Below are 14,340 nucleotides of genomic sequence, written 5' to 3' on the forward strand. Positions count from 1 at the left end.
CTGTTGGAAATCAAGATTTTCAACTATCTCGTTGAACATTTATGTATTATTATGCAAAATTTGGTGAGTATCAAATTGTAATATCATAATGATTCTTGACAAATAATTCCAAAGGAACGTACCAAGATTGTGACCTTCACAAGTCAATTGGATGAACCTAAATAGAGCACACGTGAATTCAGCGTCGTGCATATTCTTCTCGCCAGCAGCTCCTTCTGAACCGACACCGAGACCTTCGGCTTTGGTGTTCCTCTCGAAAGCGTCTAGATCCAGCACGCTGCAGGAGTTCATCAAACCAGCGATTGACGTGAAGAATCCTACGTCTTTCTTTTCCTTCAAATGGTTTAGCATTCCCCGCTGAATCTCTATGTTACCGCCGCGTAGAATCGAGATGCCCAACTCCAAGGTTTTCATAACCATCTCACTGGGCAAACCTTTGCAGGCTGATATGTGCAACAAGACCATCTCCGCTACGCCGCGATTGGCGAGGCGAGCTTGGTGGAAGAGAAGCTTCTGTTTCTCCATTTCTTGTTCCTGTGAAAATGGGTATTAATCCCGTTTCGATGACTAGTATAATTTCCACTCAACTTATTTACGTTTCTACAGATGAGTTTTAAAAAGAAAGAAAGACACATTCTGTCTTTGAAATCTTGATTAAAGTAAATGTACAAATATATCATATACAAGTGTCTTACCATGAGTTTGTGCATTGGTCTCTTCAGGAAAGCGTTAAAAATGCATAGCAGAGTTACTCATTGAGATTGAAAATTACGGCGACAAAGGTGAAGTGAAATTTAACGAGGACGAGTGTAACGATACACAGAGAGACATAGTACATAGGCAGACATAGCGATTCGTGGTTCGATCCGTTATCACGTATTTACAAGACTGTATGTATGACTACACATACAAGTAACAAACGGGTATAGTGGTAACACCGGGTCTGATTTGACGAGCGTACGGTATGAAAGTAAATGAGTTGCCGCAACGACTACTTATTCTTACCATAAGTAGCTTATGCGCCGGCTTCTACAGTGTTAGTATGTGAGAAAAAGATAGGAAGAAAGTTGTTAATAAGTTTGAAATATACAGAACAGTCGTTCATAATTTCTATTCTCTCAGTATCCAGGGCAGGATAGCTAAAACAGCCACAGGAGTAACTTATTTATTTTTGACAATTAAAAGAAACGCACTGTGTCAGTATTGTTCGATGTCGAACAGGACACAAAACATAAATTAACCCAATGCACTTCTTCCTATTGCAAGAAACAGGTGAGTTATTCAAGTGATTGGTTTTAAATGCTTCGCCCTGTAGTTCATTATATAGTTACATAGTTATTTATAGTATAACAATATAGTTTTATACAACATGGTAGTGTAACTGTTCATTGTATAGTAGAATGGTAGATTATAGTGTAGTAGGTTAGTAGTTGAGATATAATAGTGTTAGTAAAAAATCATAGTGAAAACGATAGAAATACTTACATGGATAGAGGCACCTCCCTCTTCTTCGCCACCTCCACCCTCGTCCTCGCCCTCTTCTTCCTCCTCACCGCAAGATTTCGATATGATGCGAGCGTAGCTCATGTACAACGGATCTTCTTGAAGTGCACCGGACCGTTCTGTCATTGCACCGCGACAGAACGTTGTAACCAATTGCGTGAGAGGGTCTGGTTTGCTCTCATCCTCGTCTTTGTCCATCTTCTTTAATTCTGCGTCCTCGAAAGATTGCTTAGGAAAAGAACAGAAGAGAATGTATCATAAAACCGTTTTATCGTGACAAAACGTATACACTTTGATATAAATCCTTCGCTAGAATCGAGATTTTCAATTTAACTTAATTTCGTTTTACCGTAAGGTCTTCAATCATCACTTCTTGACCGACGTTCTCGTCTTGCAACCAGAGCTCGTAATATGTTCGCGCGAATATGTTTATAGCCCGATGCCTAAAACAGGAAACGCGAGAATACAATTTAATGTATAGATGAACAGAAGTTGAAAGATCGACCCCTTACTTTACCTTCGTAACTTGTAAAGTGGTTCGCTACGCAGACATGCAATTGCTGCTCGCTTTCTGGCCGCACACAACACACGCTTCCATCCATCCCGTGATGGTGGAGGTTTCGTTGCCTTTTAGCAGCATGCACACACAACTATAGTCGTTAGATCACTAATAAACAATAGAGAGAAACAACGTCGATGATTAATGATTAGTATCGCGCGGATATTGTATTCGCAAGCTCTCTTGGAAGAACATCGATAGCAACCAAAACGATGGTTACTGGTCCTCGTAACGGAACTCTAATCGCTTCTACCGAGAGTTAAACGAGATTCAAAGGTAAGCGGCGGAAACTCAAAAAAAACTCAAACAGCGTACAGGCGTAGTGGTTTTCGGTCGGTTAGAACCGAGGCAAACAGAAATCCAGAAACACCAGTAACGCGAATCAAACCAAAAGAGGATACCTGGGCAAGGAATGTAGGGAAGTTTGACGGAAACAAGCGATCACGGCTCGTTTACGTTGTATCGACACCACGGATCGATATTGACCCTTGCTCTGCTGTTGCGGATGATCTATCTACTCAAGAACATAAAATTGCTGGATGAATCGATGGTATACTCCAATAAAAGAGTACTCGTCTAAAAAACCAGTGATCGAATACAAGTAATTAACTCGTTTAGAAATCCCCTGCTTACCATGTGCAAGCCGTAAAGAACTTTGGCCATGTCGGTGATCCTTGCGACCACGTCCTCTAACTGTTGCGCCTTCACTGGTTCCATGGCGTCTTTCTTCTGACCCAGTTTCGAGTACAAATAGTGCTGCCAAGACATTTCGTCGGCGGGATCAATCTTATCCGGCAGAGTCAACTGCGTTTTCGCGAATTCTGCGATGTCATATTCAGGCATCTTCTTCAGGAATCTGTCCTTGCAGTGCTGAACCAATTCCTGTTCGCGGCCGGCAAACAAATTCAGACCTACTGGCAGCAGCCTCTTCAAGCAGGCTACCATTAGAGACGCTTGAACCTCTTTGTCTTTGTCCCTTTTTTTGTCGCGATGTTTCTTCTTTTTCTGTGTAACAAATCGATAGATCGTATATATATGCTTTTTACTTATAATAATTTCCTGAATTACCAACCTTGCCACCACCAGAAGGTGCAGTACCATCCGAAATGGTAGTGGATCTCCTAGTAGCAGTCGGCATAATCAGCACCATGTTATCAATCTCATTCGCCGATATAAAGTTCTGTTCCTCCCTTAAGAAGTATTGCGATTTAGACCAAATGTTGAATATCGCAGCGACGTGATTATAAAGATCTTCAGCCTCGGGTATGTTGTTTCTAAGCCAGTGATTTCTTTGAAGATCGACATATTTGATCAACAGAGGATAGAACGAGTAGATGTCGCGAACCAACAGTTGCCAATCCTCTTGAATCTGTGCCTCGACCTGCGACGTATCATCCGTTGATGATTTGATGAAGCCTCGAAGAGACTCCTCTTTGTGGAACATGTTGTCGGTACGTTTCCTGACACGTTCGGCCAATGGCAAGAATGGATCCTTCAACAGCTCTTCCGAAGAGTTGATGATGATCTGTTGAGTGTAGGCTGCGATACGTGTCATCCAAGGAGCATTCTCGTTACCAATGTTCTTCTTGATCAATTTGAGAACATTCTTGAGAAGCTGGTTCATGTGATCACTAGTTACCATGCTGACATAGGTACCTTCAGTCGGGTTCACATTGTCTGGACCTTGCGCCCACCAGAACGGCAAGTACGAGCAAAGCAAAGGCAGAATCACGTCGACGACATGAGGAACGTCACTGTAGGTTTTCTCAGACTCAACGAATTGATCTACTTCCGCTAAGATTGTCTCCAGTGTTGGCATGCTCGACTCCATCTTCGTCATGATGTCTTGAGCTTCCAAGGAATGATCAGCGATACGATTCAAAAGGGAAAACTGATTGTGCTTGTTCAAATGAGGTTCCAGAAATGCCACAGGGAAGCAACTCGAGAAGGCACCTAGACAGGAACCTAAGTTGGGCTTGTTACGCTCGATCTCAGTTTTCAGGTACTTTCTGTCGTGCGTCAGGGAAGCGTCCACGCCGAGAGTGTACAGAGACGCTAGCATTTTGTAGGATGCGACTTGAATTTCGTCCACTGAAAAGATTCAGAATTTAAGATTAACCATAAAACTTTGACTACACTTTTATTTATCTGAATTATTTATTTACTAATGGTGGTGCCACCAAGTATACACAAATACGTAAAATACTATGGCAAGATTAGCTTCGAAAATTAAATCCAGATAAATAAAGTTCTACTAGGTACAGAACTAGGATATTTACTTACATAAAAGGTCACTGCCGTACTCGCAAGCAGCCAGATGATCAAACATCGCAGTCAATACTGGTAAAACTACGCTGTTGATGTACGACAAAGAGGTTGACGTTTTCAAATGCGTACCTCGAAGATGGCTATATTTTCCCTCTTGGAGATTCAAAATCGTATGACCTAAATCGTCCGCAGTGTTATTGAAGAAGGTTAGCATAGATGTTCTAATAAACTCTGGGCAGTTCTTCACCAAGCTCTTCGCATCAATGCCCTTGACCAACACTTGAAGACAACGGACTGTGATCCTAACATCTGGCCCGAAGGCAGCCAATCTGGACCTTAACAAACTAGCCAATTTGCAGAAGAGAGCTGCTACCATTTCTTTTTCCTTCAAAGAGGCAGCCCCAACGTTGTTGGTCGCGGTAGCCACCGCGATGAAATAATTTCTGTGCGTACTGAAATACTTTTCCATTAATGGCAGCACAACCTTACTGAAGAATTTGATGTCCCTTGTCGATGTTTTGAAGCTGTTTCGTCGGCTGAACGTGTCGGATGGTTTCAATAGTTTCATGTTGATCGTAGCCTTGTCCAAGTAGGCTATCAGCTTCTCCAATAACGAGTATGCAAATCTTAGCTCCACTGAGGCTCCCGCTGTCGCTACTTCCGATTCTCCGCCGCGATTTGGTTTGTGAAGCTTATAACCTTGGTACTGTAGATATTTCAGAAATTCCTGTGAACGTTCACGGTCTTTTCGCTTTTCTTTGTCTGTCAATAGATCGTATGGTACCAACTGAGGATGTATACCGCCTCCTATTAAGAAATACAATATATTTTTCTTATCAGACATGTGCTAGTTTGTAGATGAAAAATGTTCTTTCGTGTTACTTTATTACGAACCACAAGTCACCAGCTCTTCCTTCTTTTTCTTCGCCCAGATGTCGTGTGCATTGTCCGCGAGACGTTCAGCCATATTCTGCATCTCTCTGCTCAATGTCAGATTCGTCATGTCAACTGGATGGGGGTTGTAATTGAACGGATTTGCTGAATCACCCTGAAACGATGCAGCGACTTAGTATATTACTAATGTACACAAATATTAGATTATTCTAGATATAACAATGTCCTTTGATATTATTCTAAGGAATGACTCAATAGTTGCGAATGAGCTATTCACTTGACTTTTCGATGATCTTCTCATGGAACTACGATTAGTTGAAGGTACATCCACTTCTGCGTGTTCAACGCTCCATCCTATGGCTAGCAAAGCTTTCAAGCTCTCCCTGACTGGTTCCTTATAACGTTCCCTTTCGTAATCGTTCAACATGTTGTAAGGTTTCAACCTGGGGTGAGTTTTGTTTACGTCTGACCATTGTTCACCATAGGTCCAACCATTTTCTAATTTTCGACTAGCCCAAGCATCGTGATAGTGTTCAGAGAACTTCTGTACTATTTGATTGAGGTCATTATTCAGCACCACACTGAAAAATATTTAAAAGAATATTAAATATTTCATATATCAATATTTGAAGGAAAAACATTCATAAAATGAAAAAGAAACGAGAAGTATCTTTTATGGACCCATTACTTTTGTTTTATTACAATATATTTTGGGAATGGGAAACGTACCTGGAGGTGTTAATTGGCTGCGGATTATAGGGTCCATCCGGCGATTGCGTGGAGGCTGATTTGCTGCCGTACCACTCGTCGTCATAATTTTTAGACAGTGAATAGTCAGGTGGCAATGCACAACCAATAGCCGTAAGGCAGGGCAAGGCTTTGCCGAATAATTCTGGGTCATAGTCCATTTTGGACAAGGAATCGAATATGTTACTGAAGAGAACCATAGTCAAACGTTTCTCTTCATCACTCGATGCACCGTATGCACCCTGTCCGCCGGTAGACCCGTAATATTTCGCGCAACGGTCGTAGTGCAGAGTCAACAGCTGTTACAGGAAATACAGAAAATATGCACGTTTAATCTTAGATTTTAATTCAAACAAAGTGGAGACTTTAGAATCTGAAATCTGCGAATTATACATAGACCCTAGAATTAGTGACTCACTCTTAGTGCAACGGTGGTATATTCTGACAGCTTCGACACATCTACAGTCAACTTCCGGAGCAGCTTTAACAGCATACTGGGTTGCATTTGGCTAAAACGAGGAGAAAGTCAGAACCATGTAATCGTTAAATTGAATCAACAACAATACGTGTACGCTACCGTCCTTAAGTATTTGGACACTGGTACTTGCCACAAAAATACGAAATAAATGGATATTCCAATGGAAAGTGATAATTTCCAATTTTTAATTTTATCCTGACGTGTTCATTTATAATAAAATTGTAGTGTAATGTCTACTAAACAGCGAGGAATTGTGCAATACAATATCCTGTCCGTAACGTCGCGTATTGGCGACACTGTAAGCGATTTATCTCTACCTGCACCGTCTCATGATACTATTCAACAACAGGCAAGCTTTCCTATACTACTTCCTAGCATCTTGTTGGGCTTTCCAAGTAACGCGACATTACGGAGGGAAAATTACAATTATAGTTATATGGGAAAAATACTCCATATGTGAAAAGGATTATTCTTGCTTTATATTGTGTTCAAATATTCTACATGCAATCCTTTAATGGCCACAGAAAACAGACGATTACAATAAAGTGAAATTTATGAGTATACAGTAGTTAAAAAGTTGACTTTTAAAACCTTGTTCTACCACACTGATCAATTACGATGCGTATTCATTCTAACAAAAATGAAAGGCTCTTAATGTCAAGTATACAAATACTAATAGACGGCAGCGTGTGTAGATACAAGTACTCTATAAGCGCAGTCGCCCTTATAGCACATCGAATATCGATATTTACAGTTGTTGTGGGGCAAAGAAAAAGCGGTTTTAAGAAATATTGATAGAACTTACGAGACATTTAATTCGTGGACTTCTCTTGTTAAGCAACAAAATGATTCCGTTAATTATGTTAATCGCGTTTCTAAGAATACTGTGTTTACCTAGTTAAAGCCACCAGGAAGTCCGACACCGCCTCTCGTTGTCCCTTCGTCAGCATTCTGTTTTTACTCAACCGGTAAACGGTGTGTAAAGTAGCGTCGAGGAGACTGGCATAATTGTCCGCTTCGTTGTAGAATTTGGAATGCTTGATCAACAGAGGCAGGATGCTATTCCCGATGTATCGATTCATCGCCAACGCCATGTCGGATTCGTAGCCATCGTTCTGGAAGTATAAAAGAAAGCGATAGAGAAAAAAAATTCATAAAAACATGGCAATTGCGGAGAAGACTATTTGTTAATTTCCAATTTCTTTTAACAGAAATTCTTGTTCGCCTACCCTGTCTAGCATAGTAGCTGCTCTAAGATCAGGCAAGAAAGCTTCTTCGAGTATCTTGAAGAACAATTCCCGTGTTTCGATGCCGTAAACGCGCTCCAAGAACAAAACAACGCTCTGCTTGTGTCCCGGGATCAGGCCAGACGGCATGTCGCTTTTCGGTTTCTCTTCACCAGCCGCAGGGTTCAGCAGCGTGAATCTCAAGGACAAAACACCCTGAAGATCGTCGAGGGGCACCAGCGATCGTAGAATAGCTCTCGCTCGCAAAGACTCATTCTTCCCTGAAATATAATTCTACTTTGGTCTCATTCTCAAAGAGAGATCGTATATCGAAGAAAATCTTTTATGTATTATGTATTTATGTATATATTACCAACTGATTCTGTCGACGCCTCTGTTGCTCGTTAAAAAATAAATACTGTTATTAGATAGATCGTTCTCTCTTTACGAGTTTCTGAGAATTTATGAAGAAGCTCGTGATTATATACTTGGATCGTTGTATAACCCTTATGTCAATAACCAAGTACCCACTTCCGACGTGTGTTTAAATGTGTCGCATGTTCCTGATGTAACATGGCAAAATCGCTTTGAACTTAATACTCTGGTCCTTATTCAAATAATTTATATCGACTGTTGAAGGAAGTTGCGTCTGTATCATAAACTAACTGCAGCTTGTGAACACATATAATAATCTCAGTTATTACGTTTTACTCGAATGTCACTTAATATATCCTGGTATATACTGAAAACATCAAAAAAGTGTTGAAAGGAGACTATAAAAGAGAATTCATTGTATTACACGTGACATAACCGTGAAACATGTAGCATTTTAACATAGTGCTTCAGTCATAGAACAACCCACAAAATTTTAGTTATTGACATAAAGGTTAAGAGTGAAGACAACAAACTCTGTGTATGGTGTTTAGCTTCGTAAATTGAACTTGGACGATGAGGTATGTGCGAAGGCAACAGAAGGATATACTTACGGAGGCGGTTCGGAATTTCTTTCTGATCATTAGATGCAAGCACATGGCTACCGAAAGGTATAGCTTCGATTTCACTTACCTTGCTCGATCACAGAAGAATCCGGAGCGCAGCGACCCAACAGGTCTACCAGGGTACAATAGAAATTCAAGATCGCAGCGCCTGTATCGATATAATCTTCATCGTCATCCGATTCCGGAAGCGGATGCTCAAATTGCATCACTGCTGTCCCTTCCGCTTCATCGTGTACCTGTTTTCTCAATTCAATTAATATTAGATCATCTACAAGGACAAACATTATTGTTAGACCGAGTTTAAAATGATTGCATCTACCTTTCGCCGATCGGCGATGCGTTCAGACATTTTATTAGCATCTATAATAGCTCTCAGCAGACCTTCGCCCTCGCCTCGCAATGCTGGACCCAAACACTCCGGTCTCCTGATCAGTAAACGTATAACCAAGTTTGCATTCTCCTCTACGCTTTCGCCTGAAAAAAATAATTCATCGAATAATAAATTTTACAAGAATATTAGAAATAATTCACACAAAAATGTATACCAATTTTAAAAGAGTTAATCAAAAATGAAACCTACCATTGACCCACACGCAGAATCGCAAGAAGTCCAAGTATCGTTCACCTTCCACTGGATCCCAACCCAGATCTGGATATCCTTTCTCCACCAGTTCAGAATTCGACTGCAAACCGCAACGAGACAAATAGATAGCAATTTTCTCGAGATAGTGTTCTCTGAGAGCCAACGCAAGCTCCGTGTTCTCCATCAACGATGAATAAGCTACGTCCAATGGTGTTGATCCTCTCAAAGAAGGTCTCGATAACAGAATATTACTGTTCTCCAACAAGAAGTCAAAGTGATCGAACATGGCTTTTTGATTTTGCCTGGATGTACGGCAGAAATAGCAAAGGAATCGACAACAAGCTACCACCATCTCATGAGAAGTGTCTTTCTCTTTGGAAGCTGGTTCTCCTTCGGTGGTTTGGGCTTGAGTCTGAGCGTCTGATTGCGCTTGCGCTCGTCTGCCCAGAGTGTTCATCATGATCGCCATGACGTTTTCGTGGATCCTCAACACTCTGATCAGATCTGGATGCTGGAAGAAAGTGTGATTGTTCACTAACTTCCAGAGTCTCTCTCTGACCAACTCTTCTTCCTCCTGGGACATTTGCACAGGCAACAGTGCACGAATTTGGCTCAGACCGACCCACATCAAGGCAGCGTCGTCTCTTGTCTTGCTGTTGATCACGTAAGTCTTCTCCAAGGCCCTGATTAATTCACCTACGGTATCGTATTGACGAACCAGAAGGCTGAACATCTCACGCACCAATTTCGGTGTTTCGATCTGGGATTCTTCTGCCCAGTTGACGATGGTTGATATCAGTACTTTTCGGAACACCTCTGGAAGGAAATATGTTAAAAATTATGTTAAGAACTCCTCAAAGTACTGAAATACTTCTGAAAATCACGGTGGCTCCGAATTTTGTCGAGGTATAATGTTATAGTGTTTCAAGCATGGAGGAAAATCTTTTCAATGAAATGTATTGGAATTGTGAATTATTCAAAAGAACATTACCTTCTGGAGTCTTCTTTTCCGGTTCAGGTTCTGGCTTAGGTTCTTCTTCCAGTTCCTTTACTGCATTTATGAAATTGAACAGCTTCTTCATCGCTCCAGGCTTCTGAACTTCCTCTGCTGGTTCGTTTTCAGCTTCAGCCGCAACCTGAAGAGCGTTTAGGGATACGTAGGACATCAGATTGCTGTGAAAATCGTTCATTCTGGTAATGAGATCCTCTCCACAAGGTATGTTGTCAGGATCTTCCTCGAACTCCATGTTCTTGAAGCTCAAAATCGCGTTCATCTGTTCACGTGGCGGGCAACGGAATTCTCTGGTTTTCTTCGCTGCTACCGCTGACGGCAGATCCGACTGTTTGATGTCGATGTAACGGCGCAGCTGATCGGCTTGAAGGTCACCGACAAAGTCATGGCTGAAGGCAATGATGGACTCGACGCGATGGCGCAGTTGGATGTCGTTCAGATGGTGAAGAAGGTAGCACATCTGGAGTTTCGCTCCTTCCGCCATTTTCATGTGGAGCAATCCCTTCTTGTGTTCGTCTTTCCCTTCTGCAAATTATCAGTAATACTTTGTTATAGAAATTTACATCTAGAATTTGGAACTTACAGTTCATCCAAAGAAATCGCGGTAATATTTATAATTCTATTGCGATATAAATGTGTGTAATCTAGAAAAGTTTGATATGAAGAGTTTTTTTTAAAATCTGGAGTGTTCAATGGAACCAGAAACATTGTCATCGTAGGAATAGTATGTTCACCTTTATCAAACGTTGGGTCCCAAGTTTCTGGATGAATCATAATCAAAAGCTTCATGATGTCCTCGTTTCTAAGCATTCCGACTAGCAGCAGCCTATCGACGAGTTTCAAAAGCGGCCTGTAAATAAAAACAGCATTAGCGAAAAGCATACGACACGAAATGTCTGTGGCTTATAGCGTTAAGCGGCGGCGCATTTCATCCTGAAAGCACATCTTCTTCTTGTCACGATATCGCTGACGAAGGCATTAATTATGCAGAATATAGCCCAGCCGTGCACGTATTCACAATGTTTACATACAGGAAGAGATTCTCGTTGCTGCCACCGATAGGGTCTCGGTTGTGTACTTGATTGACCTCGACGGCCTCGTTTAGGGCCTCCATCACGTAATCCCGTACGACGTCCAGAGGGAAGTACGGGCTGTAGAGGCTCCTTATGTTCTCGATCGTTTGATCGCTAGAAGGAATTTCCCTTGATGTCGACAATTAGTTGCAGGGTCCAGGTTCAACTTCGGATTTAGTTTACTTACCTGATATCTGTCATCTTCATTTGCGGTCGCACCGACTCGGTTTCCAGGTACCTGAGACTGTGCCGCATCTCCACGGATTCGTATAAGTCTTTCAGTTCTTGACCTGCAAACAATCACGATTGGCTCATGTATCAATCAATTCTTCAATGTAATCATTTGAAACATTATTTCCACTGGTTATTTCATTTTTTATTCGTTATCCGAGAATAAAGTAACACTGACCTAAAGGAATGATATATTCATTCTTGCACACTTCCATCGTCGTCGCGTGCGACTCGAGATGCAGAGCGATCAGCAAGTCGTAGAATCCTTGTCGTAGGGGCCCGGACATGTATTCCGCTCGAATAGCATATAACAATTGTTTCTGGTCGACGTGTTGGCACAGAGCGTGGGCTGCTCTGTAGTTCGACTGGTAGCAAAGAGCTGCGTAAAGTGTTAGGGTGTGCGCATGGAAGCTGTACGGAGAAAGGAATGAAATGTTATCGTTAGTGTTCAGTATTGTCGTGTAAACTGAGACTTTTAAGACTTCTGGCATCGCGGTTATGATCTATAGTTATTATTGTGTCTGACCTAAGCAATTTGTCCATTTCAATGAGCTCCAAGATATCGATGCATCTATCCTCTTCAGGGATGTGCAACGCCAGCATTGAAATTGCGTCTTCACACAACATGGACCAACCCCTGATGTCAGACAGCTTCAACGCGTGCACCTGAAGCGACTGATTAGGTACCCTGGCCCATTGATGAGGTTTCAGACACTGAACCTTCAATCTGGGCGGGAATTGGGGTATAACGTGACGTTCCGAGTTCTGTAAAACTGCAGCGGACAGTGGCAAAGTCGTCGATGTTCTTCCCAGTTCGATCTGAAGGATCTCTTTGCTAGTGGCTTCCACGAAAATGGCAGGGAACAGTTTGGTGTCGGGTTCCATTCTGAATTTGTGGCTGGTCTCTTTGCCTTCACAGGTGAACGAGACCCAACCGGTTGCTGTGTCCACGAAACAACCAACGAACATCCCTTGGGAGGCTCCTTTGCCGGATGCGTCTTGTGTGACTTCATTGTATAGTTCATCTGCTCTGACCATGTAGCAACTTTGCCTGTCCACTCTGAAATGAAAATATTCTAGACTGGCACGTTGTTCAAAAAACAATGGTAAACGTTATAAACGTTCCACTCATTGTTTTAATCTTAAGAAATCAATTAAGGAAAAGACACAATTAGGTAACCTTAAGGATTCGACTGAGACTAGTTTGATATTTGATAAATTGATTTCAGCTTCAAATTAATATTTGCAACTATAGTAAAGTTTGTGAATAATTGTAATTTGAGAAGTGAGATCAATCGATGAAAATAGAGAGAGCAAAGGTTTTTGGGAGTTTATAAAAATTGTATCAATCGCACAGAGGGTTAACGGCGAATTGCTCTTCGCGTTAAAACGTATAACAGAACGTACTGTTCAGCTGGTCGGTCATAATCATCGGTTATAACTACGGATGACTTCCTCACGCGAGACAGATTAAAGTCCTTCGTATGTAGATGATACTGGGACGTGACCCAGCCAACATAAACGTGGGTTGGATCCTGTCCAGGAAAAATCCTCACGCCGTAGAAGTATTCGTTCATCAGCTTGAGACAATCCGCGTCGAATATTTCGTTTCCAATAGCCTCGACGCCAGACCCGCTCAGCACTGACATCGCCTTCGGCGCGTTCCGTTCTGGTATTTGAGGCGGTATCACCTTCAAATCCGTCTGCGGCAGACATACGACCGTTTAATTTGCGTCCTTGCTAAGTGACGAAAGATTTTACGAAGCGGCGTGGACGGTGGTACAAACAAATAGATAAATAAAAGGTTTTACATTTGATATGCGAATTTGGGGAGGCCGGCTACTTGCTTTGTTCATCGACAGAGTTTTCGTGCTCTTGTCGGAGACGTCGGAGCGGACAGGCGGCTCGGGCGTTTTCGACTTTGCGTCCGGCGACTTCGCTTTGCGCGAGAAGAACCTGAAATAGTTGTCGCAAGGTCATTTCCTTTGATTATTTTCGTCCAACAATGACAATTACACTTTCACGGGTAAAGCCATTTACTTGGATAAGTAACTATCCGAAATATTTATTGCATCGCTCAAATTTACTTGTCAACGTCTTCAGTAATCTTCTTGGCAACTATTTTCTTCGCCGCTAATATCCACGAAATATACTTATTTCACAAAAACACAAAGTTTTAACGTTGGATTACATAGTGTTCAACGAAGCGTAAGAGTTCCAATATTAAATAGTTGAGTGGTGCAATTCGTATTTCCAGTAACACGTGTTTTAAATAGTTCCTTATCAAACTTTTCAAATTCAAATCAGTTTACTTCAACTTGATATTGTCTACAGAAGAAATACCAATTCCGTGAAGTAAGGATTAACAATGTAACTCACTGTTCTTCTTCCGTCTCTTTGCTAAGCTCGCTAAGAAGGTTCACATATCAGAATCGATTCGTTGTAAATATAATTCATGAGAAGGATTGGTTATGCAGCGTGTACTAACCGGAACGGTGAACGCCCGCGTTTCTTCTTGTCGTCTTTTACGTCTCCGTTCATGTCACCGTAACCGTTCATGTCTCCCTCGCTGATGGCGTTCTCCATGTTACCACCTCGTGATCCGTAAAGGGAACCTTTCCTGGGAGGTCTGACTGGCTTGTTCCTCTGCATCGGCAATGGTGACTCTTTCATCATCTCGTCCGCTTCCACTGCATCTTCGGAGTAATTTCTCTGCAACCCTACATTATCATAAAAAGATTTACATAAAATATCAGTACAGATCCTTA

At 41.8% G+C, this 14,340-nt stretch overlaps 1 protein-coding gene across 35 annotated transcripts in view; it reads right to left on the reverse strand.

The window, feature by feature from the left end:
• RyR (Ryanodine receptor) overlaps window positions 1-14,340 on the reverse strand; it is a 46,947-nt gene that overhangs the window by 5,436 nt on the left and 27,171 nt on the right. For 5 of the 35 annotated variants that reach the window (XM_076368567.1, XM_076368570.1, XM_076368562.1 and 2 more), the window contains 30 exons: window positions 14,061-14,292; window positions 13,952-13,981; window positions 13,384-13,528; window positions 12,980-13,275; window positions 12,099-12,632; window positions 11,751-11,983; window positions 11,529-11,631; window positions 11,300-11,470; window positions 11,003-11,118; window positions 10,248-10,793; window positions 9,254-10,072; window positions 8,993-9,147; window positions 8,741-8,909; window positions 8,049-8,069; window positions 7,679-7,956; window positions 7,344-7,564; window positions 7,255-7,278; window positions 6,390-6,480; window positions 5,954-6,270; window positions 5,502-5,805; window positions 5,225-5,378; window positions 4,346-5,137; window positions 3,135-4,153; window positions 2,696-3,067; window positions 2,464-2,576; window positions 1,853-1,946; window positions 1,486-1,731; window positions 1,006-1,029; window positions 696-716; window positions 123-534 (listed from right to left, as the gene is read on the reverse strand). In XM_076368567.1, the coding sequence (XP_076224682.1) occupies window positions 123-534; window positions 696-716; window positions 1,006-1,029; window positions 1,486-1,731; window positions 1,853-1,946; window positions 2,464-2,576; window positions 2,696-3,067; window positions 3,135-4,153; window positions 4,346-5,137; window positions 5,225-5,378; window positions 5,502-5,805; window positions 5,954-6,270; window positions 6,390-6,480; window positions 7,255-7,278; window positions 7,344-7,564; window positions 7,679-7,956; window positions 8,049-8,069; window positions 8,741-8,909; window positions 8,993-9,147; window positions 9,254-10,072; window positions 10,248-10,793; window positions 11,003-11,118; window positions 11,300-11,470; window positions 11,529-11,631; window positions 11,751-11,983; window positions 12,099-12,632; window positions 12,980-13,275; window positions 13,384-13,528; window positions 13,952-13,981; window positions 14,061-14,292 (8,052 nt within the window). Of the gene's footprint in view, window positions 1-122; window positions 535-695; window positions 717-1,005; window positions 1,030-1,485; window positions 1,732-1,852; window positions 1,947-2,020; window positions 2,131-2,463; window positions 2,577-2,695; window positions 3,068-3,134; window positions 4,154-4,345; window positions 5,138-5,224; window positions 5,379-5,501; window positions 5,806-5,953; window positions 6,271-6,389; window positions 6,481-7,254; window positions 7,279-7,343; window positions 7,565-7,678; window positions 7,957-8,048; window positions 8,070-8,740; window positions 8,910-8,992; window positions 9,148-9,253; window positions 10,073-10,247; window positions 10,794-11,002; window positions 11,119-11,299; window positions 11,471-11,528; window positions 11,632-11,750; window positions 11,984-12,098; window positions 12,633-12,979; window positions 13,276-13,383; window positions 13,529-13,951; window positions 13,982-14,060; window positions 14,293-14,340 lie in introns of all 35 variants that reach the window. The other 30 variants (XM_076368591.1, XM_076368592.1, XM_076368588.1 and 27 more) reach the window with 22 other exon arrangements.

The sequence above is a fragment of the Nomia melanderi genome, chromosome 6 (genome assembly GCF_051020985.1).
Source record: "Nomia melanderi isolate GNS246 chromosome 6, iyNomMela1, whole genome shotgun sequence".
NCBI classification, from domain to species: Eukaryota; Metazoa; Arthropoda; class Insecta; order Hymenoptera; family Halictidae; genus Nomia; species Nomia melanderi.